The 26,649-nt window shown below is 43.4% G+C and overlaps 1 protein-coding gene and 1 non-coding gene across 5 annotated transcripts in view; both read left to right on the forward strand.

The window, feature by feature from the left end:
- The window catches only part of DLC1 (DLC1 Rho GTPase activating protein), a 377,124-nt gene that overhangs the window by 325,467 nt on the left and 25,008 nt on the right, over window positions 1–26,649 (forward strand). For 2 of the 4 annotated variants that reach the window (XM_066380251.1, XM_066380253.1), the window contains 2 exons: window positions 19,980–20,051; window positions 25,100–25,181. In XM_066380251.1, the coding sequence (XP_066236348.1) occupies window positions 19,980–20,051; window positions 25,100–25,181 (154 nt within the window). Of the gene's footprint in view, window positions 1–4,776; window positions 5,135–5,167; window positions 5,312–19,979; window positions 20,052–25,099; window positions 25,182–26,649 lie in introns of those variants that run through there. The other 2 variants (XM_066380254.1, XM_066380252.1) reach the window with 2 other exon arrangements.
- LOC136404689 (small nucleolar RNA SNORA5) lies at window positions 24,597–24,729 on the forward strand. Its single transcript, XR_010751401.1, has one exon. It is a non-coding gene; the product is annotated as a small nucleolar RNA SNORA5 (small nucleolar RNA).

The following is a 26,649-nucleotide window of genomic DNA, read 5'->3' on the forward strand; positions in this document are numbered from 1 at the left end:
TTTCGGAGGACCATAAACTGCTGGTGGGGAAATGGGCTACATTAATCACTGCTTCTTGGTCCAGGGTTTCAATACCCAAATCTCACTACAGATCAGCTAACAGTCTAATGTCATCTGCCTGTGACAAATGAAACCTCGGGTGATGAGTTGAAGGTTAAATGAAGAGGAAGGACTCTGAACTGTCTTGGGGACCCTCTTTCATCTGGTAAAACACCACTGTTTACTGACACTTAATGACTGTCCACTCCTTCCTTCCCTGGGTTTGTAAAGGTTCCCGGATTCAGAAAGGTTAAATTCAAGGTCTTGTTTTGTTTTAATCTTCTCCTAGATAATAATTTAAGTAAAAATTGCATGTTTCTGTTTATGTGCCCACTTAGTAATATATAATAATAATGGCTAACATGATTAAGTGCCTGCTATGTGCTAATCGCTTGCATGCATTATCTTATTCAATCCCCATTAAAAACTCCATGAAATATGCAGCATTTTAACCTCCTTTTTAAAAGATTAACTGACGTGTGTGAGGCTAAATAATATGTTTATCACAGAGCTAGTAGGTGGCCTGCTCCAAAAGTCCTTTCAACCTCTATTTTACATAGAATGGAGCATGTCCACTTCTAACACAGGTAAGAATTACAACTATGAAAACTGAGGTTTGGCCCAGGACATGGACTGTGTCAATAAATCAAAGAATGGTAGAAGATACTGAGGTTCAGGGAAGGCCAAATGCCAACCAATGTATCATCAGGAAAAAATGTCTTTGGATAAGTAGTCTTATTAAAGGATGAACAATTCAAATAATACAAATCTCCAGAGAGATGTAATGAAATTAGAGAAGATCTAGACAAGGCGACATCAATAATCAGAGGAAAAGGAATGAGGCTTGAACAAGAAGAGACAAAAATATTAGCATTGTTCTGGAAAGATGACTGCTTAGTTGGGGTAGATATATTGGGATTGTACAGACTCCTAGAAGCCTAATTAAACTAAAATACAAGGTCTCCCAGCTAATAGTAAACATTAAGATCTTATTCTGAGACTTGATATGCTTTAGAGGAGATGCTTAGAATAACTATACTTTTAAGGTTTGGGTTTTTAATAAATAAGGGAAGTTAGTATGTTTCAGTATATTCTTAATTTCCAAGTTTGAAATATACACCATAGCTTGAGTGATCCTTTCAAAATGAGAATTTAATCATGGGATACTTTCTTCCATTTAATTGGCTTCTCACTGTTCATCCCTGTTGAGGATGATAAAAAGAAAATCCTTAACACAGTCAAGCAGTGAATCGAAAGTTCTTGCCCTTATCCAAAATCTCCTGGAATCACACTCCCCCTTGCTGGCAGTTGTGGGCGTTCTGACAGCATCCAGACTTCAATGGCAGCTCTTTTCTCCTGTTGTCTTGGGCCAGGTCAGGTACTCACAGCACTTCTTTTTCCTTTTTTTTTTTTTTTTTTTTTTTTTTTTAATTTTTCTGAAGTTAGAAGCAGGGAGGCAAACAGACTCCCGCATGTGCCTGACCAGGATCTATCCCGCATGCCCACTAGGGGACGATGCTCTGCCCATCTGGGCCGAGCATTGTGGCCGAGCAATAGCTCCACTGTGGCCGGAGCCATTCTAGTGCCTGAGGCAGAGGCCAAGGAGTCATCCTCAGTGCCAGAGCCAACTTTGCTCCAGTGGAACCTTGGCTGCAAGAGGAGAAGAGGGAGATAGAAAGGAGAAGGGGAGGGGTGAAGCAGATGAGAGCTTCTCCTGTGTGCCCTGACCAGGAATAGAACCCAGGACTTCTACACACTGGGCCGACGCTCTACTGCTGAGCCAACCAGCCAGGGCCCCACAGTGCTTCTTTTTCAGTTAGACTGTAAATTCTGAGTAGGCAGAGGTGGGCTGGCCCTTGCTTACCTTTGTGTCCCCAGCAGTTGTGCTGTTGAACTCAAGGGTTTGCCACTTAGTATGTCCCATTCAAGAACTGGAGTTTCATTTACTTTAAGCAAATAAAGGAATCAGGATTCACATCCAGAGCTCGGTCTCTGGAAAGGAAAGCTTAGCTATTGCTTATATCAGGGGTCCTCAAACTACGGCCCGCGGGCCGCATGCAGCCCCCTGAGGCCATTTATCCGGCCCCCGTCGCACTTCTGGAAGGGGCACCTCTTTCATTGGTGGTCAGCGAGAGGAGCATAGTTCCCATTGAAATACTGGTCAGTTTGTTGATTTAAATTTACTTGTTCTTTATTTTAAATATTGTATTTGTTCCTGTTTTGTTTTTTTACTTTAAAATAAGGTATGTGCAGTGTTCATAGGGATTTGGTCATAGTTTTGTTTTTTTTTATAGTCCGGCCCTTCAACGGTCTGAGGGACAGTGAACTGGCCCCCTGTGTAAAAAGTTTGGGGACCCCTGGCTTATATACATACTATTTGGTTAATTACACATTAACTTCTTTCTAGTTGGCTACACTTATCTGGTTAGGTTCCTGTCAGGGTCATCCTGTTTACAGCTGTGTCTGCAAAATGCTGTGCTACATTTTTACCTTTATCAAGAATAGCACTTAACGGCCCTGGGCCATTAGCTCAGTTGGTTAGAGCATCATCCTGATGTGCCAAGGTTTCCTGGGTCAGGGCACATATTGGTTAGAGCATCATCCTGATATGCTATGGTTGCCAGTTCAATGCTGGGTCAGGGCACATATAAGAAAAAACCAATGATAAGTGGAACAACCAATCGATGTTTCTCTCTCTCCCTAGCTCTCTAAAATCAATAAAAATGTTAAAAGAAAAGAACCACCCAAACCTGAGACCCTTGTCCTATCTTACACTGTAGGTAGATAATAGCCCTGAAAATATTTGTTGAATAGCGAAGCACCATGCCTTCCTGAAATGTCACTCTTTCGAGTCTAATTCCAGTTTGGATAAATTAGGGAATCAGAGGTGGAGGTAGCATTTTTATTTCATTTTTGAGAAAAAGGTGAAAAAAGAATTCTGTGTATGTAAACTAAGACATGACATTGAAATCAGTACCTTTCAAGCTGAAAGGCTAAATTCTCTCATTTGCATTTAACCCAATCTAATCAACAGACTCTGTCCCCAGCTCCCTTATCCTCCGCCCTGCTTTATAGAGTGCCATCTAAGACACAATATGTATACTGTTCACAAAAATAAGGGGATATTTTACGGCTTCATATTCATTTTGAAATATCCCTTAATTTTTATGAACAGTGTATATTTCACCTGTTTATTGTGCATCTTCCCCACCAGAAAGTAAACTCCAGGAAGGGTGGGATGACTTGTCATTTTTTTGCTCGTTGCTATATATCTCAAGCCTAGGACAGTGTTGGGCACACACATAGTATATGTTCTCCAACAATGGGTTTGGGTTACTAGTAGTTTTCTTTGCCCAGAGGTAATAGGCAGAAAGTTTCAATTAGCCCCACAGTAAATTTTCATGGAACTCTGGTTTGGATTTTTTTTTTTTTTTTTTTTTTTTTTTTTCATTTTTCTGAAGCTGGAAACGGGGAGAGACAGTCTGACAGACTCCCGCATGCGCCCGACCGGGATCCACCCGGCACGCCCACCATGGGCGATGCTCTGCCCACCAGGGGGCGATGCTCTGCCCATCCTGGGCGTCGCCATATCGCGACCAGAGCCACTCTAGCGCCTGAGGCAGAGGCCATAGAGCCATCCTCAGCGCCCGGGCCATCTTTGCTCCAATGGAGCCTTGGCTGCGGGAGGGGAAGAGAGAGACAGAGGGGAAAGTGCGGCGGAGGGGTGGAGAAGCAAATGGGCGCTTCTCCTGTGTGCCCTGGCCGGGAATCGAACCCGGGTCCTCCGCACGCTAGGCCGACGCTCTACCGCTGAGCCAACCGGCCAGGGCTGGTTTGGATTTTTAAAAATTTTACGGAGATTGTATCCACTTGTGAGCTTTAAAAAAAAAAAAAAATTAGGCTTCCTAGCATATCAGGGGCCCTCAAAATAGTGCATCAGAATCACCTGAGCACTAGTGAAAACACAGATCATTACTATCAAAGATTCTAACTGCAGACTAGGGTCGGTCCTACCAGTTCCATGAGCTGCTTTAGGTTGTATAGCCCAAGAGCCAGGATTTGAGAAACAGTGGCTATGCACACAGTAAACTCAACGCGGGAGGAGTAAAAACTCATCCCTCTCTACAGCAATGGTAATAACTTGCATTACGCCTATGGGCTTTAGCAATGAGTGTCTGTCCAAGGGCAGGTACTTTCCCCATTTTACAAATCAGAAGAGACTGATTTATCCCTACTTCCTCGCCTTCCTTCTGTTCACTCGTATTTATACAGTTACAACCAGAATGAAAGGGAGAATTGCAGAGATTTAAGGGGGGGAAAAAGTGTGCAAAGCTACCAAGAGAAACAGAAAAAGTGCGCGGTGTCCAGCGGAGACCTCCTGGACAAGTAGACGCCTCGTGGGTACAGTCTTTGCCTTTGCCCCAGACTCCAGTAGTTGGAGACCTTTAGGCGTTTCCTGCTGCAGAAGTGCACGCGGCCAGAGGAAACATTCCAGCTCCCGCAGAGGAGGGCGGGGGAGGAGGGGTAGAGCCAGAGGACCGCCTGAGGCTGGGGCTGGCGAGCCCCGCCGCGGGGAAGAAGCAGGGGCGGGGCAGGTAGGAGGGGCGCGGAGAGTGGGTGGAGCCTGAGGGCTGCTGGTGGCCGAGGCGGATTACCCCGGGGGTGGGGAAGAGGCCCCGCGGCCCCGCCTGGTCCCTCCCCTCGGGGTGGGTTCTGCGGGAGGGCGCGGCGGGGAGGGCGCGCCAGTGGCAGTCAGTGCGCTCTAGCTGCCTGCGAGAGGGCGCTTTTTATCCCTGCTATGGCCGATCTTCGCAGCAGGGGTCACGGATCCCAAGCTTCTCGTCCTGCTCCCTGAACTCTCTACCCTTTCAAACTTTTTCTGAAAAAACTCACGTTCTTTCTGGGGCCGTGGCGAGTGGCACCGAAAGGCGAGCAAGGATGCGCTAAAGATCCCTGGGGCGCGCGTCTTGAGTGCCGCCGTGGGTCGCGGCGCGGGACCTAGGCACCTGGGACTGCCTCGATTTCCCCACTGTGCGCCTGGCGCCCCCGCCGCACTTGATGTGCAGAAAGAAGACGGACACCATGATTCTAACACGTAAGCTAGACTTGTGCCTTGCCGTTAGGCCAGCTGCGGGAGCCAGCTGCGGAAGGGACCCGCCGCGGAGGAAATGTCACCCCACCTTGTCAAGTCGCTGCCTGGCGTTCTGTGCTTTTGAAACGCTTTCCGAGGAGGCTTGGGACCGAGTCGCCCGAGTTTCTTGGAGTGGAGGAGGTGGAGTGTGGGGAAAATAAGGGTCTTGGGGGTGGTCTTAATCTCGGGTAATGACCCCGGGCTGCTCATTGCTTGGGACTCACGGGATGGCGCGTCCGGTGGGCTCCGGGAAGGGCTGGGGGCTGCGGGACGACCGCGACTAATGATGTGAAGCCCCGGTTCTCTTTCCGCTGAGGCTCAGGACGTAGTGCCGGGCTGTGGGTGCAAGGCAGGGCGAGGGGAGCCGGGCAGGGCGAGGGGAGCTGGGCCGGGCGTGGGGCACAGGGCCGGGCGACTTCCATCCCGCTGGAAATCCCTGGCGATGACGGCCTCTGGCTCCGAGGGCCGTGGCGTGACCGCCTTTCTAATATCTTTCCTTCGGGGACCTTTCAAGGCTCTACTTGCTGTCCCTTCACCTTTCGAGTCCAAAATTAGCGATGACTCCCTAGGAGTTTATCATTTAGGAACGTTTAGGTCGTAGTGGCATTGGGAAAATTTTTTTTTAACTGAAAGTAAATTAATCAAAAAAATGACTTTTATTTCAAACCGTTTTGTTGAAATATTTTAAACTTTGGACAGTAACTCAAAGGTATGTTTGGTGGCTTCCGCCGCCGGGGAGTGTTGAAGGTCTTTGGCAAGCCCCGTGGTTGGCTTGCACGTGAGGGGTGCCTGCTGGAAGGGTGCAGTGTACCTTCACGTGCTGGGGCGCTGAATCGGTTTGCTAAAATGTCCTATGGAGGTGCCCACGCCCTTGGCTCCCGAGGGGGCGCCTGCGCCGAGCGAGGCCCGGGGCCAGCCATAGGAAGGAAGCGCGCCTCCCGACCCGACTTTTTTCGGAGAGAGGAGACGGCCTCTTGGAACTCTGCCACACTCTGTGACCTTGTCCCTACCTCCAACGTCACGGGCCGAGCCTTTGATCCTACCGAAGGAGTTGCACCCTTGGCTGCAGCAGGCCGGCCCTACGACGTGTAATTCACCGCGCGCGTCTTTCCAGCGCACAGCTGGTTACAAGGAGATTTAGAGCGGACCCCCGGGAAGGCTGGCGGGTGTCTTGGGAGTCCTAGGTCTGCAGCCTGATAGCTGAGTGAAACTGGGAAGTGACAGAGCCTCTGTATCTCCGTCAGCGACAGGGGGTAATAACTGTTATTTACCAGACGGAGAGGTTGTGAGTATCAAATGAGCCAATATGAGTGCTTAGCACAGTGTCTGGTACTGATGCACAAATACCCAATTTATGCTGGTTATTGTAGAAGGAAACCCCTGTCTACAGTTTGTCTGCTCTGTGGAGAAGAAAACCTTGCCCCACGCTAGCTGTGAGTGAGTCTTTATACAATATTCAACATCGTTAGCAAATGGGTTCGTTCTCCGTCTTCAGAGGGTGGGTTCAGCCGCTGTTGGGGTGGAGGAACGCGCAGCCATCCACTACAGAAAAACCCATGAGGGCGGTATCTATGACGCATTTGGGTAGAAAAAAGTCGCAGCTCTGGAGACAGAAGAATACTGAGTTTCAAATTACACCCCCCACCCCCCAAACTCTGCTTAAAGGATGAGGAAAAATAATAGCCCAGCAGAACTCTGAATGTAAATCTATCAGCAGCTCCAAGAGGTTGGCTAATTCAGCATCCATCTGGTCCTCCACAGAGATAATTTGCAGACCATAAGTGTGGAATTAGTGGAGGCACCCAGTGCCATCTTGGCTTGCAGACTGCAGCAGATGGTCAGAGGGGTACTCTGTAAGCCAACAGCCCCCCTAATTGAAGAACTAAAATCCTGGAGAATGAGTGTCAAATAGTTAGCAGATGTACGTTCAGAAGTTATTTCAAGACATTTTTTGAAAAAAATGTTGGCGAGTGCTCGTATTAACTTTTATTGTAGCATGCCAGATTTACAACGTGGCCCAAGCCTGGGTACATATTTTTATCATTAGCACTACTGTTCAGAGTTTAAAATGAAGCGCAACAGACTGACTTTCTCTCCCAGCTGCTTTTAAAAGTTTGCTTTTGACAAAAACAGATTTTATTTTGATTCAAGCTGAGTGTAACCTTACACCAAATTGGCTAGAAGCTGAAGAATGGGGCTGACTTGGTTTCCCAACTCTGCAGAATCAGAATTAAGTAGCTCCCAGCTTAAACCATCCCTAGGGTGGATGGGAAAAGGAGTTTTGGTGACTTCCATGTGTCTTAACTTCCCAACGGTAGATCTTATGAGAAACCACTTTGTAATGAGTGAGAAGGTTGAACAGACAAGCATTAACGATGGCTGATTGAAGGCAGAGTTTAAGTTTTAATTCACTGGACCAGTCCAAGGATTTTTCTCTATTTGTGGAGTGAAGGTCAGAGGCCAGTTGCACTTTTAACCTAAAGCCTTGACTTATTATTTTGTTATTCTATACTGCATTTCAAAGAGCACAGACCAAGTAAACTTTTAAGATGTTTTTACATTAAAAAGGGATATTTGGCCCTAGTCAGGTAGCTCAGTTCCTTAGACTGTGGTCCTGATAGGCCAGGGTTGCCAGTTCAGTTCGTAGTCAGGGCACAGAACAGACAAGAGCCAACCAGTGAATGCATAAGTAAGTGCAACAACAAATTGATGTTTCTTTTTCCCTTCCTCTCTCTCTCTAAAATCAATTTTAAAAAGAAAGAAAAGGGATGTTTGGTTTCCTTTGGAAAAGATACCGCACTAACAGAAAAACATGTTATGATTTAAGCAAGTTATTTCTGTGAAGTGAGTGAGAAAAATGTATATTGTACTCAAACTATTATTTGTAGAATTAGCGTGGGGGCATAGAGGGGCTGTGGCAGGCCCCAGTGAGAGGCTGCCAGGCCCAGGTTTGGTGGGATTCCAAGAGGTGGTTTCAAATACAAAAATAAGTACTTGGGTTTCCCTTGGTGTCCCCGTGGAGATTTTAAGCCATGATGCAATGTTCAGATGAGAGTGGTATTTTTATGACTTAGGCTAGTAAATATGCAACTTGAAAATATCCAGGGAAGGGTGAATTGGCCCAGAAGACTGAGGCATGCAAAGTACAGTGGTGAAGTGAATCCTACTTTTTTGAAAAGAGCCTTGTGCTGGACAGGATGGTCCTGTATTATAAACATGAGTTTCTCATGCTTAACTCTCCTTCCTAGCAACAGGAAGACGGAAATGAGGCCATGCAGAGAGGGGGGAAAAAAGACCCTGACCGGCTCCAGACAATACTTGACCCACCCAGCATTCACCCTGTATAGCCAGAAGACTTGCAAAAGTAAAAATAACCTCAGATGTTTCCCCTTCCTCCCTGGCTGTTGCCAAAACACTAAAGACTGAATTCTTGGTGCTTTAGACCAGCGATTTTCAACTCTGGTGTGCCACAAGAATTTTTAAAACATGCAATACCTATTTAGTCAGGGACACTGACCTCTCTTTTCCCTTAGATTGTCAAATAAGAAAAATGACCTCAGCTAATGCAACAATAGCCATTGGTGTGAATGAATCAAAATTACACCTTTTTTTTTTTTTTTGTCAGATCAGCAAAAAATAAATTTTTTGGTGTGCCGCAGAATTTTAGTAATTAGTTTCTGTGTGCCGTGAGATGAAAAATCGTTGAATATTGCAATTGGCTGCTATAGAACATTATAGCAAGACCTGGCCCCATGGTGTAGGGGGCATCAAGGCACACATCAAGACAAGCCTGAAAGAAAATGTTCATTTTTAATGTTTGCATAATCCAGTGGTTAAAATTCTATGAGTTGAGATCCAGTGGGCTCTGTGGCCATTGCATATGGAGGAATTTAGAGACATGAGGGTGATTCCTCTTTTAAAAAAGATGGTGCTACAGAGTTGAACTGTTTTCTAGGACTGGTTTGCTGGGATGAGTAGTCAGTGGGGTATTCTTTCAACCTTAAATTAGTCAGAAGTCTAATTAATGTAAAAGAGGTAGGATTCCCAGCTGAGAAGGGCTCTTCCTGTCTGTCTGCACTTTTCCCTGAGGGACCCTGTGTTATTTTTAAGGATTAAATGATAAGGAGTAGGGAGTCCTCCTGCTGGGGGTTCTTTAATTAGGTCTACTCTGTCTTCACCTTTTTTTCACTAGCTGCCCCTCCTGGCCACTGAGGTTGATGGACAGGAGGAAAGCCTTGCACGCTTCGCCGACATATGTTTATAGTCTCACAAGAAGCAGCCTTCTCTATTCTGTGTATTCCTTTCAGTTTTATAGAAAAATTGCAGAGTTGTGACAAGATAGCATTAGTAGAAGTAGTATTTATCACGTTTCTGAATTCATGGCCACATTTCTTTTTTACCACAACACCACAGGTAAAATGACTTCCATTTTACAGGTGAGGGATCTGAGGCTTGAGGGTCATCTATGTCCATGGCAGAGCGAGGATTTCAGCCGGCTAGGTGAGGCTGTCGAGTCTGATTCGGGGAAATGTACTGGTCAGGAGATACTTTTGTTTAGGAAACAGTATGTGTCACTGGATATCAGATAGAGCCTTGCAGTAACTTTGCAGTTTCGTAATGGACTTGAGCTCCTAGGTAGGGAGCTACAATGTTAGGGTTCAGGATTGGAAAAGTAGTAGTTTTTGCTGCTCTTCTCTGAGGGCCTAGTGAATGGAGACCTCAGCCTCTGTCGCTAACTCGTAGACACGGAGTCTGGGATACCACATTCTAGCCTGGATTGACTGGACTGAATATTGCTTTCGTCAGGGAAAATATTTCAAAATAATATGTCTAAGGGAAAATTTTCTCATAGATGTCACTGAACACATTCGAATGGTATCTTGAAAATGCCCGCCTGCTAGGAACTGACGATGTGGGGCACCCAAAGGTAACATATTAGAACTCACGAAAGTCACACCCAGACATGATGGAGGAATCAGTTTCTCTTGACCATTCATCCTTGTTTTTTATTCTGCTACTAGCGGGAGTTTCACGGTGGAAAGTGTGCTCCTTTTCCATTCACACGTGCCCCTACGTGGTGGCCCCTCCAGGTCTGCCCCGCCCCTGCCCCCGGGAGAAACACCAGAAGCTGACCAGAGGCCGAGGTCAGTGGAGGGGTCGGTCCTCAGGTGCCCTTGACGCCTCCCATCCACATTTTGTTCTCGTCCCTGCCCCACCTCGGAGTGTCCTGCGGAGAGGACAGGAGGCTGCTTCCTGACTTGTCAGAAAGGCGCCTTCCTCCTTGCAGGAGCCTCTAGAGGATGTCTGAGGGACAAAAGTTTTCCACACCCTGAGGTTGTGGCATTTCTCAGGCTGCGGCACTTAGGAAACGGTAGCGGAAGGGACCGGGGAGGTGAGAAGAAGGCCTGTGGCCCATGCACTGGGTGCACTACAGCCTCCCTGTGCCTTTTGTCACATTCAGGTGTTAAAGTAGATAAAAGATGCCGAAATTCTGAAATTGTCACCTCCCGAGTCTGGAGAAACCATAAGCCCATAAGGGACGATCTCCACACATACTTTTTTTTTTTTTTTTTTTAACTGCACAGCATGAAAAAGGGACCTTGCCTATTCCTTTTGTGTTTGTAAAAGTCATTTCATGGGAAATTCCAGAACTTTGCAGAGCAGCCTGGAAAAACATTGCCTCTTCCCCACTGAGATGTGGGGAAGTTCAATGACTAGTCCAAGGTCACATGTGAATTGAATGGAACTTCAGACCCCTTCCTGCCTGGATGTGTAAACAAAGTGGGTATAGAACCAAACTGAGGATCTAACTGTAGGAAAGAAGTATCAGCTGTAGCACCGGAAAGGTCCCTAAGCTAGAGAGAGGTGGCTGGATCACATTTCACTGGGAGATGGGTATGTGTTGCGGGGACTGGGCGTTAAAGCAATTTTAATGAAAATAATTCTTTAGCTCACTTAAAAGACCCTAACACCTTTTAAAATACTTTTTGGCACAAAACAGAGTCAAATTGAATAGTGTCACCTGGTTGAGGTTAGACACAGGAATGCCTAGAGATGGCTTCCATTGACCAGTATCTGCCAGATGTTTATTTTCCCTGGCCTTTGATAAGGCTACTTGATTTTTTTTTTTTTTTGACTCTTGATTTTTTTCCTCTTTGTCAGAATTAACTAAAATATGGATCAACAGTGTCTTTAGAATTCCTCACTATTCCTTTTATTCCTAATTTAAGAATTTTTTTTATAGCACTACATTTTGCACAGTATTTTGTATTTCCTGTGCTAGGTAGCACCAGAGAATTTAGAACGAAACCCAAAGATTGCGGATAGGATGGTGAGGAGGACCTAGGTAGAGAGAGCTTTGTTAACGAAAATATTGCTGCCTGCCAAGCTTTAATGAGGGAGATGGGAGGGGTTACTTTAGGTTTGTAACCAGGTATTTTGCCCTAAATAAGAAATTTAAAAGGAAGTAGATTATATCATCCTAGTGTGTATGTTTTACTTCACAAGAAAATAAAAGAAAGAGGCTCAGAAAAATAAGGGCCCTTCAAAGTATGTTATTTAGATTGTTTTCTTTCTTGAAATTGTCTTCGTAAGCTATACAGTCATCATTTTGAAAGGGCTTAGTATTTTCAGAGCTATGTCAAATCATTTTTCTTAGCAATGCATGGTTTTTGATATAGAATATTCAAAGTGTGTGTGTATGTAAGCCAAAGGTGGTATTATTATTATTATTATTATTATTAATTATTCCGCCTAGACTGAAATGATTCCATTTCCTTAATAGTTTATTTTCATTTCAGCTGGACTTCTTTGTGCTGAGCAGTAAGTGCCAATTTTAATTCATTGGGAGGTATTTTCTGTTCCTTGAAGTAATTGGATCAGCTCAAGTCTGGAGCGCCTGTTAAGCCATGCCATACACGGCTTGAATTAATACTGGACTGTTTACCTTTGCAAGGGCAGAGCACATATTTGTTTTGATGCAAGCTACTTGCCTTTCTTGGGTTTGTGTGTTAAAAGTGGTATTTTGCAAATGCTTGAACTAAACAAACCCCAAAGGGGATTTCAATTGATTTAATTTTGCCTTGCTTGGAGTGGCATGTCATGTGCCTAGTCCCAGGTATAAGCTTGCAGGGCGGTCCTCTCAAGGTTTCCTTCTTTCAAGATGAAACTATTTATTTAGTTGTCATCACATCATTGGGGGGAAATGGGTCCTTTCCCCCCTTTATATTATTTCTAGTGATGTTCTTCACTAGAAAGCAACAAGCCTCCAAACCTCTAGCAGGAGGGAGAAAAAAAAACCTTACAAAGAAAACTCCCCCAAACTTCCAGTTCTTACTTTTACTAAAATAACGGTCCACAGTTTCGAGGTGAAGGTGATCTTTGTGGGCGCATTGACGTGTACAGTAAGTGCTCTGACCCGCGGATGAGAGCGGGGTAGCTCTGGCACCGGAAGCAGATCACCTCTCTTCCCAGCCGGCATCCTCATTTGTAGCGAACAGGTGCAAAGCTCCAGGATGTGTTCCAGCACCCAGTGCACTGATCTGGTAGCAGGCAGGATGCTGCCATCACCGCAGCACAAACGTAAAAGAGCAGTCAGCAAAGCAAGCCTTTTCTAAGGGATTGAAGTTTTTTCCTTCCTTGAAAGATTAATTTTAGTTTAAGGGCTATAGACACATAAGTAAAAACATTTAGGGTTTTGAGTTCTCTATAATATACAAACATAGGCTTCATGGGACAAATCAAGAAATCTATCTATTAAAAAACAAATACTTTAGAAGTGAATATACAAAATTGGGACTTAGAGCATCACTATGATACGATTTTTTGAGGGAAGAAGAATGTCTCAAAAATTGATAATAAATTGGGGAAATTGGCAGTAAAAATGGAACCTATTCTTTTTTCTTTCTTTCTTTATTTTATTTTATTTTATTTTTTGTATTTTTCTGAAGTTGGAAATGGGGAGGCAGTCAGACAGACTCCCACATGCGCCCGACCGGGATCCACCCGGCACGCCCACCAGGGGGCGATGCTCTGCCCATCTGGGGCGTCGCTCTGTTGCAACCAGAGCCATTCTAGCACCTGAGGCAGAGGCCATGGAGCCATCCCCAGCGCCCGGGCCATCCTTGCTCCAATGGAGCCTTGGCCGCGGGAGGGGAAGAGAGAGACAGAGAGGAAGGAGAGGGGGAGGGGTGGAGAAGCAGATGGGCGCTTCTCCTGTGTGCCCTGGCCGGGAATCGAACCCGGGACTTCCGCACGCCAGGCCGACGCTCTACCACTGAGCCAACCGGCCAGGGCGGAACCTATTCTTTGAGCAGGGACCTGGACATAAAAGAACTCTCAGAGACTTTAACAGAGGGGATTTGCAAAGCCCGTGACCATCCCAGGTTTTACACACGAGGGAAAAGTTCCAGAGGGATGATTTTCTTAAAGCTACTTAATTGAACAATGGATTCTTTCCTGGACCAATCTTCCTGACCTGTTTGTTACGGGTAATATTTTGCCCCCTCTCTGTGATGGATTATTAGAAAGAGTAGATGCAAAGCTATTTTACATCCAAGGAAATCTAGCCAGTTGCTCATCGGGTTTCCAGGCAAAGGAGATGCTTGGATCTGTTCTGTAGGGTAACCGACTTCCACTGCTGCCTCCTGTTCCTTTGTTCTGTGTCAGAGCAAATGCAGCTCCTGACCATTCCTTCTCGAACACCAGGGCTTCCCCAGCTCTCCACCTAGCTTGTTCTGTCTCTTCACTGCGAATCTCAGTCTCCCGCCATCCAGTCTTCCATCGATCCTGACCCTCCTTACATAAAGCTGGAGCGTAAACCCCTCTCCCTCCCACCTCTGCATGCACACAGGTCTTTCCTGTGCCACACCACATTCTCCTCTGTGCTATACAGAAGTGCTTACTTTCCTTCCTTCCTTTTTTACAAAAGCTCTGCATGAAAATAATGTATTTTAAATTGGTCGCTTTGGTAGGGAACATTTCAAAATAAAACAGAAAGACATAAGGCTGCATCACTTTTGTGTTACTTGGCGAAACTTGTTTCAGTTTTACATGTGCTTCTCTATGCGCACGTGTTTTTCTACACGAACGTGTGCCTGTATTTATACCCATTGTCTGCATACATTACATGTCTCAGCTCACAATGTAAAATATATTTCTTATTGTGGATCCTGGTCAGAAAAATGAAGACCACTTCACTAGAACAAAAGTCGTACTGTGTATTTGTCTTACTGAGCAACTCGGCGCCTCACACTGTTGTAGGTGCGTGGAATATATATCAGAATAAAATAGACAAAGAAACTTGGCCTTTTGGAGCTTACAGGGGAAAAAGTCAGAAAGTAAACATAATACAGGTTTTGGAAGAAGACTAAGTAAGACAGGAAAGGGGATGGGGTGGGTGAAGTGTCAGTCTGGCTGGATCACGTAGCCTGAGTGAAATGGGTGACAGTAAGGAGCCTGGGCATATGAGCCATTGTTAGGACTTTGCTTTCGCTTTATGAAGTGGGGACTCATTGGTGCGGCCTTGAGACCTAACAAACACGTGGATCTTAGAATAGCCCTTAGGAAACCAATTTATCTTCAGTAGAGGATCATCAGATACCGTGTACTCAACTGTGAATGACCTTTCCATTGAGCTTCCTGCTTTGGGGCGGGAACCTGAGTCTGATTGTTCCTGAGCAAGCTGGCAGCATGCTTAGTAGATGTTCACCCGATAAATACTGAGTGAAGGGGAACGGGAAGGAAGACTGGCTTCACTGACGCGCAGGACGGTACTAGAACATCCCCAGCAGTGGATTTGAGTCAACTACCGTTAGGCCAGATGGCCATAGAAACTGAACCAGTATCAACTGGTCTTTCAGAAACTTCCTAATAGGTTTCTTTCTGAATATGCACAGCAGAGGATTCAAATTTTTTTAAGACACCCAGGGTAGGAATGCTGCAAGTTGCCAGTCAGAAATCTTGGTTGTGATTAGGTAACATTAGGGTTTAATGAATGTTAACATAGAAATACTTCTCTCTGACTTGGCTCAACTAGAAGTCATTTTACAGAGGTAGCTCTTGATAACCAGTCTTTGGCAGTTGTGTGTTTCGCATTCATTTTTATTCATTGCAAAAAAGGAAAGCATTCACGTCATAGCTCTCAGTCTGAATTAGTCCTCCAATTCCTTACGCTTTTGTTTAAGAAATAAATTTAGGCAGCATTTGCCCTGAGTCCCGGTTTTGGTAGCGTGTTGTTACAGAAGGCAGGGAGCCCGAGAATGCCCGCGGTGAAGACGAGAAGCAGAAGGTGGGTGGAATCACTTCCTGCTCCCGCCCAGTTACTGTTACCCAGTCTGCTAGGAACAGTGAGCTCAACAGCATGATGACGGGGTTGGGGAATTTCTGTCTCACAGTTGAGGGAGAAGGGGACAAGAGGGTCATCCCGTCGTGCCAGGAAACGTACAAATATGGCCTAATGGTTCCCAGTCATACACGAAACAGTCTCCTGGACCTCATTCATCTAATACAACGAGCCACTAGAGCTGTTTCCAATCAAAACTTCCTGTTTCCTTCTTAACACCTTTGTCTGCTGTTTGCTTAGAGAAAACTCAGGTAGGTATAAAAGTGGCCTTGTATTCTCATTGTGCTTTTAGTTTCTCATGGCATTTTTGCCGAGTAGAGACTGTTTTTTAAAAATCCTCCTCCTCACCACCACTCAGATGCACTGAGTGTTATACTGAAGGAAAAGTCATACATGCCTGCACTGCCAGGTAGAGGTCTCCAGAAGCCAGGGGCAGGGGTGGGGAATTCATGTCACTGAAGTCATGAAACGTGTTGCGTGGTTTTCCTTAATATTGTTAATATTTTGAATGTTGTTTATTGTTTTATATGTTATATGTTCTTTAAGGATAGAAGCTATCCTCTTTATTTCTATGAGTCCTAGGTCTCTATACCATTATGGTATTTGAACGTGTAGAAAGCTCAATTTTCAGGAGAAATGGTTATTTTTCTGCTGATTTCATCTGTATGTTTTGGGATTGGTAATCCGTGTTTTAGAATCAATACGAGCAGTAAATGAATTAATATGCATTAAGTACTTAGATGGGGTCTCGCACATAATGAGCACTCTCGATGAAAGTTAGCTACTGATGAAACGGTGGGGAGGCATCTGGGAAGACCGCCTAGAGAAGGCAGCATTTGGGCTAGGCCTTGAAGGATGAGTGAAATTTGACCCTGACAGGATGGGGAAGTCTTTCAGGCCAGAGCCGTCACAGAGATGTGTGGGAGGATGAGCCTTCAAGTTTACTTTGGCTGGGATATTATAGAGGGAGTGTAGGGAGCTGAAAAATTAGGTTGGATGCCACATGATGAGCCGTGAAAGCCATGCAGAGGTGTTTAGACTTGATTTTTCTAAGCAGGAGAGTCCCAGTGAAGTTTGTGAGGGGAAGACAAGATCAAAACTGTCACTTGGGAAGTTTGATGAGCCAGTGTTGGATGGACGGATTCTCTGAGAGAGGAGAGAATTAGAGTTTTAGTTAAAAGACAGAAGTAAGAGTAATGGCCTAGATGGGGGTCAGGGGGTGAAACTAGAATGGGTATTTCTCATTAAGTAAAATGAGAATTTTATTTTAATAATATCAGTACTTAGATTGTTATCATTTTCTCTTGGGAGTAACTGCAAAGGGCTGGGAGTGAAGTCAATAATTATTCCATTTAATTAAAAAAAATCAGTGACAATTTTTTACTATTTCTGATTCTGATTTCTACAGAAACAGCAAGATAAGTTCTCATTTGTTATGCAACCTAAATTTTCATGACTGGACATTTTTCCGTGTAAAATAGATATAGGCTTGTCTTATTTCCTGTGGTTTCATATCTAAAAGATAGATGTTCGTCTATTTTAGGGTAAGGAAACGGAAGTGTAAAATTACTGGATCTCTGCAGTTCTTGTACAGCTTTTTTAGCCATTGTAAGCCTTTAATTCAATTTTCTGCTGAAGAAGCAAATCTTCACCTGTTCACATCACTTTTTTCTAACCAAGTGGCCCTAAGAAGAGTGATGATTTGGACACAGTTTTTTTAGGTCACTTTTTAGGCATTTTATTTTCTTAATGGTGGAAAATGAGTAAGAGTATGAGAAAGCAATAGACATTTTGGAGTTCCCTAAATCACACTGGTCCTTAAGTGAGTGATATATGTGATACTTGGTAATTTGTAAAGCATTCTGTAAATAAATGTCAAGATTTTTTAGAAAAAAATATTACCTTATCTCTTTCTTGCCTCTCATCATAAAGCCATTTTAATAAGAAAATTAAGAATACGCTGTAAACCAGTGGTAGTCAACCTGGTTCCTACCGCCCACTAGTGGGCGTTCCAGCTTTCATCGTGGGCGGTAGCGGAGCAACCAAAGTATAAATAAAAAGAGAGATTTAACTATAGTAAGTTGTTTTTATAAAGATTTATTCTGTGAAACTTGGTGAAAATCTGACATAAAGTACTTGGTAAGTAGTTATTATTATATGCTTTAACTTGCTGTAACTCTGCTTTATCAATTTTATAAAGTAAAGTTACTTCCCTACTTTATAAATCACTATTACTATGGAACCAGTGTGCGGTTAGAAAATTTTACTACTAACAGAGATACAAAAGTGGGCAGTAAGTTTAAAAAGGTTGACTACCCCTGCTCTAAATAGTTGGCAATATTGGCTGGTGAATAGTGTCTAATTAAGTTTTTTGTGTGTGTACTGTGACCTGGTGTCATGTCTGAAAATAGTGGTTACTCACCACTTGTTAAGTAGATTATTAAAGAAATCTATTGTCAATATCTAACTATCTGTTCAACAGAAATAACCTCTTACTAGTCAGAAAATTGAGTAATTTGAAATACTTTTAAAAAACAAACAACACTCTTTTCCATATATATTTTTTAGTAGAGGCCATGGCAATAGAGAAAAAGTGGTTTCCTCATTCTTTAAAATAAAATGTTGAGCTGTTACGTTTTTCCAGCAATAGTTTTCTAGAATATATTTATGGTTTTATTTAAAACTTTCTTAGCCCTGGCCGGTTGGCTCAGTGGTAGAGTGTCGGCCTGGCGTGCAGAAGTCCCGGGTTCGATTCCCGGCCAGGGCACACAGGAGAAGCGCCCATCTGCTTCTCCACCCCTCCCCCTCTCCTTCCTCCCTTCCTCTCTGTCTCTCTCTTCCCCTCCCGCAGTGAGGCTCCATTGGAGCAAAGATGGCCCGGGCGCTGGGGATGGCTCTGTGGCCTCTGCCCCAGGTGCTAGAGTGGGTCTGGTCACAACATAGAGATGCCCCGGATGGGCAGAGCATAGCCCCTGGTGGGCAGAGCGTCGCCCCCTGGTGGGTGTGCCAGGTGGATCCCGGTCGGGCGCATGCGGGAGTCTGTCTGACTGTCTCTCCCCGTTTCCAGCTTCAGAAAAAAAATACAAAAAAAAAAAAAACTTTCTTAATTTCTTTCTGAGACAAGGTATGGATATGAATACATGAAAAAAATGTTAAGCAGAGACAGTTCACATTAGACAATTCTGTTCTTTTCTTGAAGGCAAACATTGAGTTTCTGACACGTTCATGTCACTTTATCCATCATCCCCAACTCAGTCCAGAACCTGGTGTTTAATGCTGCTGCTTTCATCAGACACTGAAAAGACTTCGAGACATAAACGTGGCCAGGCCGTTTCTTCCCATTCTGCTGCCATGATTGTTTGTGGTTTGGGTATTAACTAACTCACCTGAAGATAGCAGGTTGCTTTTCTCTTGGGCTTACTCAATAAGTACATTCTTACCTGCTTTCCTGGATTTGAATGTTGGTAATTACCTTTCTTTAAAGGCCAAGGAACTCTTGAAAGAATAGGTAAAAAGTGCTTTGAAACTGTAAAGTTCCTAAACAAATGTAAGATGTGTACTTCCTCTAAGATGGGCTCTCACGGGGCTCAGAGGAGAGAAGCTAAATGAAAGTTTGAATCAGGAGTAAATTAAGTGATGTGGAGAGGTTTGTAATTGAGTGAATAGTCTTAGATACCTAAGTAGTCAATTGGCCCGAGGGAGGTGGAAAGAAGAATTGAAAGAACATTCTTTGCGCCAACAGAGGATACTCATGAATGTGCCCTGACCTCCTCTGTGAATCAGATTTTACGGAATTGTGACTCTGTGCTTGAGTGAGTTTGAACGTAATGTATCAGTTGCTCTTGGCCTTTCTGGTTATCAATCCTATCTACAAGATGTTAATCACAGGGAAGTAGAAGTGCTATTAGGCATTTCAGCTTCCCAGGATTGCAGGGCTTTATTGACTTAATGCCCCAAGTCCTTTGACAGCCTGGGCCTCCCTCCTGCAGGTTGCATCTAAAGACATATGGCCACCTTGCCTGGGGCTGCCATGCTCATGCCATATGGGACCTGGAGGTCTGTCCCTTGGATGAGGTGTCAGATGTACTTGGTGGCCTTCTGTTGATGTGAAAAGTAAACCAAGTTAGGCCATCGAGACTGAAAATTCATCATTTGTTCCTTCTTAACACTCTCATTATGCCCTGTTCTCAACCAGAACATAGAAGCAGCGCTGAGAAATTTAATGCTGAGACCCCGTTTTTGTGTTTTTGTTTGTTTGTTTGTTAAAGAAAGATGGATAATTTTATCTGATAAGATGCACAAAATTTTAAACTATTTGAATTAAGGGGATTTTTTTTTTTTTTTTTTGGCTTACTCGTTACCAGTAGACAATTCATGTTTTGCTTGTATAACAGAATGAGAGTTTCTTCAGGAAGAAGTGTGCAGAGATAAACGAGACTAACATTTTTGTCTTCTGTTCTGTTGCAGAAATTGAAGCCAAAGAGGCCTGTGATTGGCTCCGGGCAGCAGGCTTCCCCCAGTACGCACAGCTTTATGAAGGTGAGCTTAGGAGCACCAGGTCCTTTTTAAATGAGTAAAATCATATCCTTGGTTCATAATTATTACTCATGTATGATTTGTTTTCAGACCTTTCATTTATTAAAAAAAAACAACAACAACAATGTAGCAAACACTTAAGACCGCTCAAAACAAAAGCCTGGGTCTTGATGAGAACACACCCGTGTGCTCCACCATTTGGTCCCTCCGCCACTTTCGTACCCAAAGTCACCATCATGGAGAAACCTCTGATTGTCATTTTCTTTTATGTAGTTTTATTGCATTTTTCTAATTTTTTTTATAAATTTATTTTCCTGTATAAAAATTACGGGTATTGTGCTCTAGGTCACTTTGTAGTTGATGTTTTCACTTCTGATACTAAGCTGCTTGGATTCTGTGCGCCCCTCCTGCTGTGTTTCCGCACTGCTCTCCTGTTGTTACTACTCCGTTGTGTGGATACAGCACAGTTGATTCCTATACACGCGCCGGTGGGCATTTTGGGTTTGGTTTGCTTGTACTAACTGGACTGTTTCCAACAGTCCAGGGCTCCTGTACGTGTGCAGGAACTTCTCTTCCACGTATACCTAGGAGTAGGATTACTGGGTAGTAGAGAATATGTATATTGGGTTTTATAACGCCGGTTTTCCAACAAGGTACCGATTTGCACTCCCACCACATGTTCTCAGTACTTGATGTTGTCGGACTTTAACTTTAGCCAATCAGATGGATATGAAATGATATCTTACAGAGTCTGACTTCCATTTCCCTAATCGTTAATGGTAGAATGCACATTTTTTCATATCATCTGGCCAGGTGTGTTTGCTTTTCTGTAAAACCTGTTGCCCATTTTTGTCCTGAGTTGCTTGTGTTTTTCTTCTTTTATTTAAAAAAAAAATTTCCATTGATTTGAGAAAGAGAACAACGTCAACTCATTACACGTGGTTGTCTCATTTAGTTGTGCACTCGCTGATTGCGTCTCATGCATGCCGGGAGTCAAACGCGCGACCTCTGGCACTTGGGGTTGATGCTGTATCCGCTGTGCCACCTGGCCAGAGCCTGGTTGTGCTTTTGTTTGTCATTTATTGCAATTTGTAATTAAGTTTTTCACTTTTTTTAGATTGTCATTTGATGAATATTCTTTGGCATTCAATTTTTTCATTAAGAAAAACGGACCTTTTTCAAAAATAATTAGGAAAGGTTACTACTTGGTTTTCTCATCAGTGCCCTGAGGCTCGCTCTGTGCTGAGGACGAGGACGAGGATGAGGATGAGGAGCACCTCGAGTCTTCATCATCCTTGGGGACTCTGGCTACCCTGCATGGGGAGAGTGCCCTGCACAGCGCGATGAATAGGCTGTTTGTATAAATGAGAGTTTTATTATATTTTATATTGAATCATTTAAAAAGAATTATAGCTGTGAACTAGTGATCTTCATTTTCTTTCTTTTCTGTCTCTTGAAGATTTTATTTATTACTTTTATAGTGAGAGGGTGGGGGAGTAAGAAGTATCAACTCACAGTTGCTTCATTTTAGTTGTTCATTGCTTGCTTGTCATATGTCCCTTGACCAGGCAAGCCCAGGGTTTCAAACTGGCAACCTTAGCATTCCAGGTTGACACATTACCACTGTGCCACCACGGGCCAGGCTAGTGATCTGCATTTTATGAGTAATTTTCAATCAAAAGTTGGGTGAATAGTGAAGTGATTGCTAAATTGAGAGTACATTAAATGACTTCCAGGGTTTCTTCCAAATGAAGCATTCTTTGTTTTCTTAATACTATGAGATGACCACACAAGAGGTCTCTCATTTATTCACTTATCATTCATCCCATCATCCATTCAACTGATCGAGCAGCGTGTGTTAGTTCTGCACCAACAAGGATGCCCGGCCCTGTGGTGGGTGCTACATATTTAATAAAATCTCAAAGGCAGTTCAAACCTCAAAGAAGAACTTTAAGAGATTGTCAAAATCTCAAAAAGCAAACATAATTTTGGTTGGTTTATGCTTAAAAATACATCGTTTTCTGTGAGACAGTTGGCCACCATGTGACAAAATCTCTAGAAGATCCAGCTGAAATGATGTCACTTAGATTTTCTTCATGAGGCATGTTCCACTCTTCTCACGATAAATAATGATTTTAAATCGTGTCTTTAGTTCTGCTCTACTTCTAGGATAATATAACTAGCAGACTACTTCCGGTACCAATGGCAGTGGGCTCTCAACGGGAGCTAGGGGACACTACCAGCCTTCTTTAATACATGAGCAAAGTTCCATGAGCCCAGGCTGAGAATGGTTATAGTGAGTAAGCTTGGAAGTGGCAGACATGACCAGCAGGTTGCCTTGAAGAGGGAGGGACATGAAGTTGGGTGGGAGTTTGCTCCCCAGGAGCAAATTGGGCAGAGACCATAGAGCTAAATTAATTAATTACCTAAGGTAGAGTACCTGGTCATCTTGTAACCCAGACTGAAGGTATGATTTTCCCATGAAGGTGGAGTGAGAATTATTTTATTGTTAGACTATGTAATCTAAAAAATATCTCCAATTACTTTTTTCTTTAAAGATACTTGGTTAACCTGCATGTTGATTATGATGGAATTGCTTATCTTTCCTTTAGAGAGAATGTTTGACCTGTTAACATGGAGAGAGTAGCTCTGTCCTTCAACAGTACTTTGGGGGAGAGGGGCCAGCATTCTATTGGATTTTCAATTCACAGCTCTCCTGGAGGTGGGGAAGATAATTGCATTTGCAGTGGTGGTAACAGGGCTGTCCTTTGTTCCTTTTGTTCTCCTATTTAGAAGTTAAGTTTCCTTCAATTATGTTCATTTTTGGTGTTGACTTGCTGCCAAGCGGCGCTTTCTTGTGATGTGTGTGTTTGCTAAGACGCAGTTCCAGTCTCTGTCTTACTGTTTTCCCAAACCTAAAATGCAGATTGTATTTTCACAGGTTACATTTTGGGCTCCCGTCCTAGTCACAGGTCTTGCTGAAGCAGAAGCCTCCTTTTGAGGTGTATTGTTCTGGGCTGAATCTCTCCCCTTCTTCCTGCCACTATGAGTTGGGTGCGTGGTACGCTCGCTCCACACACCAACCCACACATTCCTTGTCTTCCTGTTCAGCTTTATTTTGGTCCTTGGCAATTTTTACTTCCTGCCTTTAAACCCAAGCTGGAAGTTGAAATCCTGACCTGAAGAACTCTTGAGAACTTCTTCTGTACATCAATAAATCATCTTTTAAAAGCCAGTCCTTTCAAGAAAGAGTTTAGTCAAATAAGAGAAAATTATTGATTCAATTATTGCACTCCTCTCTTGCTTTTAGTCCCTACTGACCCTAGAATTTTTCTTTTAATAAACACAAAATTTTAAAGTTAATTTGGATCAAAAAATTAATCCTAAAATACAGCCCCGGGTAAACTAAGCTAGGGATTGCTGAAATAACATAGCTGCTCTCTCATATACACTTCACAGGCATGGGAGCTTTTTAAATTTATGGATCTGATGTTATACTGCGGAAGTATTCGAAATATATTCTTTAATGTCAGCTCTGTTATTTAATACTGAAGAGTTTTTGGTGTCTGTTCAAAGTGAAAGGCAGTGGAACACGTTTAGGCAGCTTTGCCGTCTGCCTGCGTGTGTTGACTGAGTTTATGTTCGCTGTAAGCACCCTCTCTCATTTCCGCTCTATTGGTGCCATTTACTCATTCGCCCAAGAGACTTGGTTTGTAAGTTATGTAAGTGAATAATGAGATAGAATCCTACAATACTAAATTTCATAGGTTTTTCCTAAATCTCTGGGGTAGAGCTACCTCATTGGTTTTTCTAGGTTAACTCTAGCCTTCAGAAGAAAAAGAATAGACTATCACACTCATGTTAGTTTTCAAAAAAAAAAAAAAAAAAACTAGATTAAAAAAAAAGTTAAAAAAAAAAAGAAAGAAAAGATATCTTTAAGCATTATCTCTAGAAAATAAATTAGTCATGAAGCATTCTGTAATATAATTGATGGGAAGACCCATTGTTACCTCTAACAGCTGAACCTCTGAAGAAGAATCACATGCTTTTGTCTCCTGTTAATTCCAAAGCCATTCTAAATGTCTGGTGGCACTTCCGGTCTTCTCCCTACTTGGATTTTTCTTTGTCTTTTTAGGAGGGGGGGATTTTTCAACAAAAGATAAAAAAATGAATTCTCCCATTGAGTTGACTGTTTCTCCTTTTCTGCTTTTCAGTTCTGTTAGAACTCCTCAGTGTTCTAAGACTATTGGGCTCTTCTACAGATTAAGGGATTTGGAATTCTATTGGCCTTCTGTTTTAGAGGGAGCTATGTAAACTCCTAAAAATCCAGCTGGAAGGTCTAATATGTGTGTTTAAAAACAGCATATCCTGAATTCTCTTTGGCTTTTGATGCCCTGCACATGGTTAGATTCGGTTTGCCACCACTGGCCATTGTTCTCTACGTCTTTCCTTGGCCCTGTTTTCCGTGCCTTTTTTTCCTGGTCATATGTGAGCAAAGACACACATGGGGAAAAAAAATAAACAGCCACTTTAAAAGGGAGCATCCTTCGCAGCGTGTGGAGTTCAGTGCCTGCCCCGCCCATGGCAGGCTCTGGCCCAGAAGGCTGCCACAGAAACACTGTGACTCATGGGCCTGATCCCCTCTGCTGGGCCTCAGGGATAAATTTGGTTACAGACACCAGGAAAAGAAAAAAAAATGGAGCATCCTTCTGGTATTCATTCTAACTTAACTTATAACTTATATCCTCGGTCTATTGCCTGCTGATTTGTTTAAAGTTGGGAAGAGTGTTTTGAACCACTTATCTTTGACCAGAAGAGATACCTCAGCCTCCAAACCACTTCAAATCCTTTAGGACACTGACACAGAGTTGTCTTAAGCTGCTTTATTCTCCCATATGGACAGGGAATGAGGTGTCTGCATACAGTAGGTATTCTGAAATACTTTACAGTGTTTCCTCCCCAACCCCTTGCTACACTGGGCTCGTTTGGCAGGAACCTAGGGTGCTCAACAAATGTATTTGTTTTTTATTTTTCTATTTATTTCTTTTCAGATCTCCTGTTCCCTATTGATATTTCCTTGGTCAAGAGAGAACATGATTTCTTGGACAGAGATGCCATTGAGGCTTTATGCAGGTAAATGGAAATGTTTTAAACATTTTTATTCTTTTTTTTTTTTAAGAACACTATGCTTATCACCAAGATGGTTTTTGTTTACTTTTGTTCTAACTAATTATGTCAGATCTTTGATATGCAAGTGGGTATGTTGATTTACTTCACTATGAAGCATAGGCCTTTTAATTAAAACAAGTAAAATTCTATTATTTAGTATTGCCAGTAAAATAGCACTGCCCTAGGAGGTACTTAAATAGTACTTACTGTTCCATATTCGATACTCAGATAGCTGGATTTCAGATGGTCCAAAAACTTGGAACTGGATTTTTAAAAAGGCAGTGGAATTGGGTACACAGCCCCAACCAGGAACCCTAATAGAGTCAAGGCTGCTGTTTTCTACATGGAAATAACACATTCAGAGGAATAAATTGGGGGTAGGGGATTATGGCACACTAGAGTCAGGAGGACCATTGCTTGAATTCCAAGCAAGCTTTTCTGAACCTCTTCTGCTTTTCTAGGTACAAAATGTAACAGTAGAATTAAATAAGGCTGGAAAGAACTCAACCCAGCCTTACAGTGAACAGGCAGTAAATGAGCACTGATGTGAAATGTGCATAAAAATGTCATATACTCTTGTGCGTTGTGCCGGTGGGTCTTCAGGCCAAAACATCAAAACGAAAGTAATAAAACATGCCTCAGGCAGCAATGGGGCACTGACGGTCCTTCCAAATGTCATGACATTTAGTTCATTTTAAGTAATCTTCCCTTGTGATTTTTCTCAAAACCTAGAATCCATAAAAGCTGTATTCCAGGGTGGGGGTGGGGGGATTATATGTAGACCAGGGGTCCCCAAACTTTTTACACAGGGGGCCAGTTCACTGTCCCTCAGACCGTTGGAGGGCCAGACTATAAAGAAAACTATGAACAAATCCCTATACACACTGCACATATCTTATTTTAAAGTAAAACAAAACGGGAACAAATACAATATTTAAAATAAAAAACAAGTAAATTTAAATCAAGAAACTGACCAGTATTTCAATGGGAACTATGGGCCTGCTTTCGGCTAATGAGATGGTCAATGTGCTCCTCTCACTGACAACCAATGAAAGAGGTGCCCCTTCCGGAAGTGCAGCAGGGGCCGGTTAAATGGCCTCAGGGGGCCGCATGTGGCTCACGGGCCGTAGTTTGGGGACCCCTGATGTAGACAGAATTTACATGCTGATTCAACTGTAAAATTGAAATTGAAATAAATTTTCTTTTAATTTCACTATTTGCACTTGGAAAAAAACATTCGTAAGATAGAATAACATCCAGTATTTATTTCCACTTTGTTGGCAAAGAAAGCAATGAGGCCCTGGCCGGTTGGCTCAGCGGTAGAGCATCGGCCTGGCGTGCAGGGGACCCGGGTTTGATTCCCGGCCAGGGCACATAGGAGAAGCGCCCATTTGCTTCTCCACCCCCACCCCCTCCATCCTCTCTGTCTCTC

This window comes from Saccopteryx leptura, chromosome 4 (genome assembly GCF_036850995.1).
Source record: "Saccopteryx leptura isolate mSacLep1 chromosome 4, mSacLep1_pri_phased_curated, whole genome shotgun sequence".
In the NCBI taxonomy this organism is placed as follows: domain Eukaryota; kingdom Metazoa; phylum Chordata; class Mammalia; order Chiroptera; family Emballonuridae; genus Saccopteryx; species Saccopteryx leptura.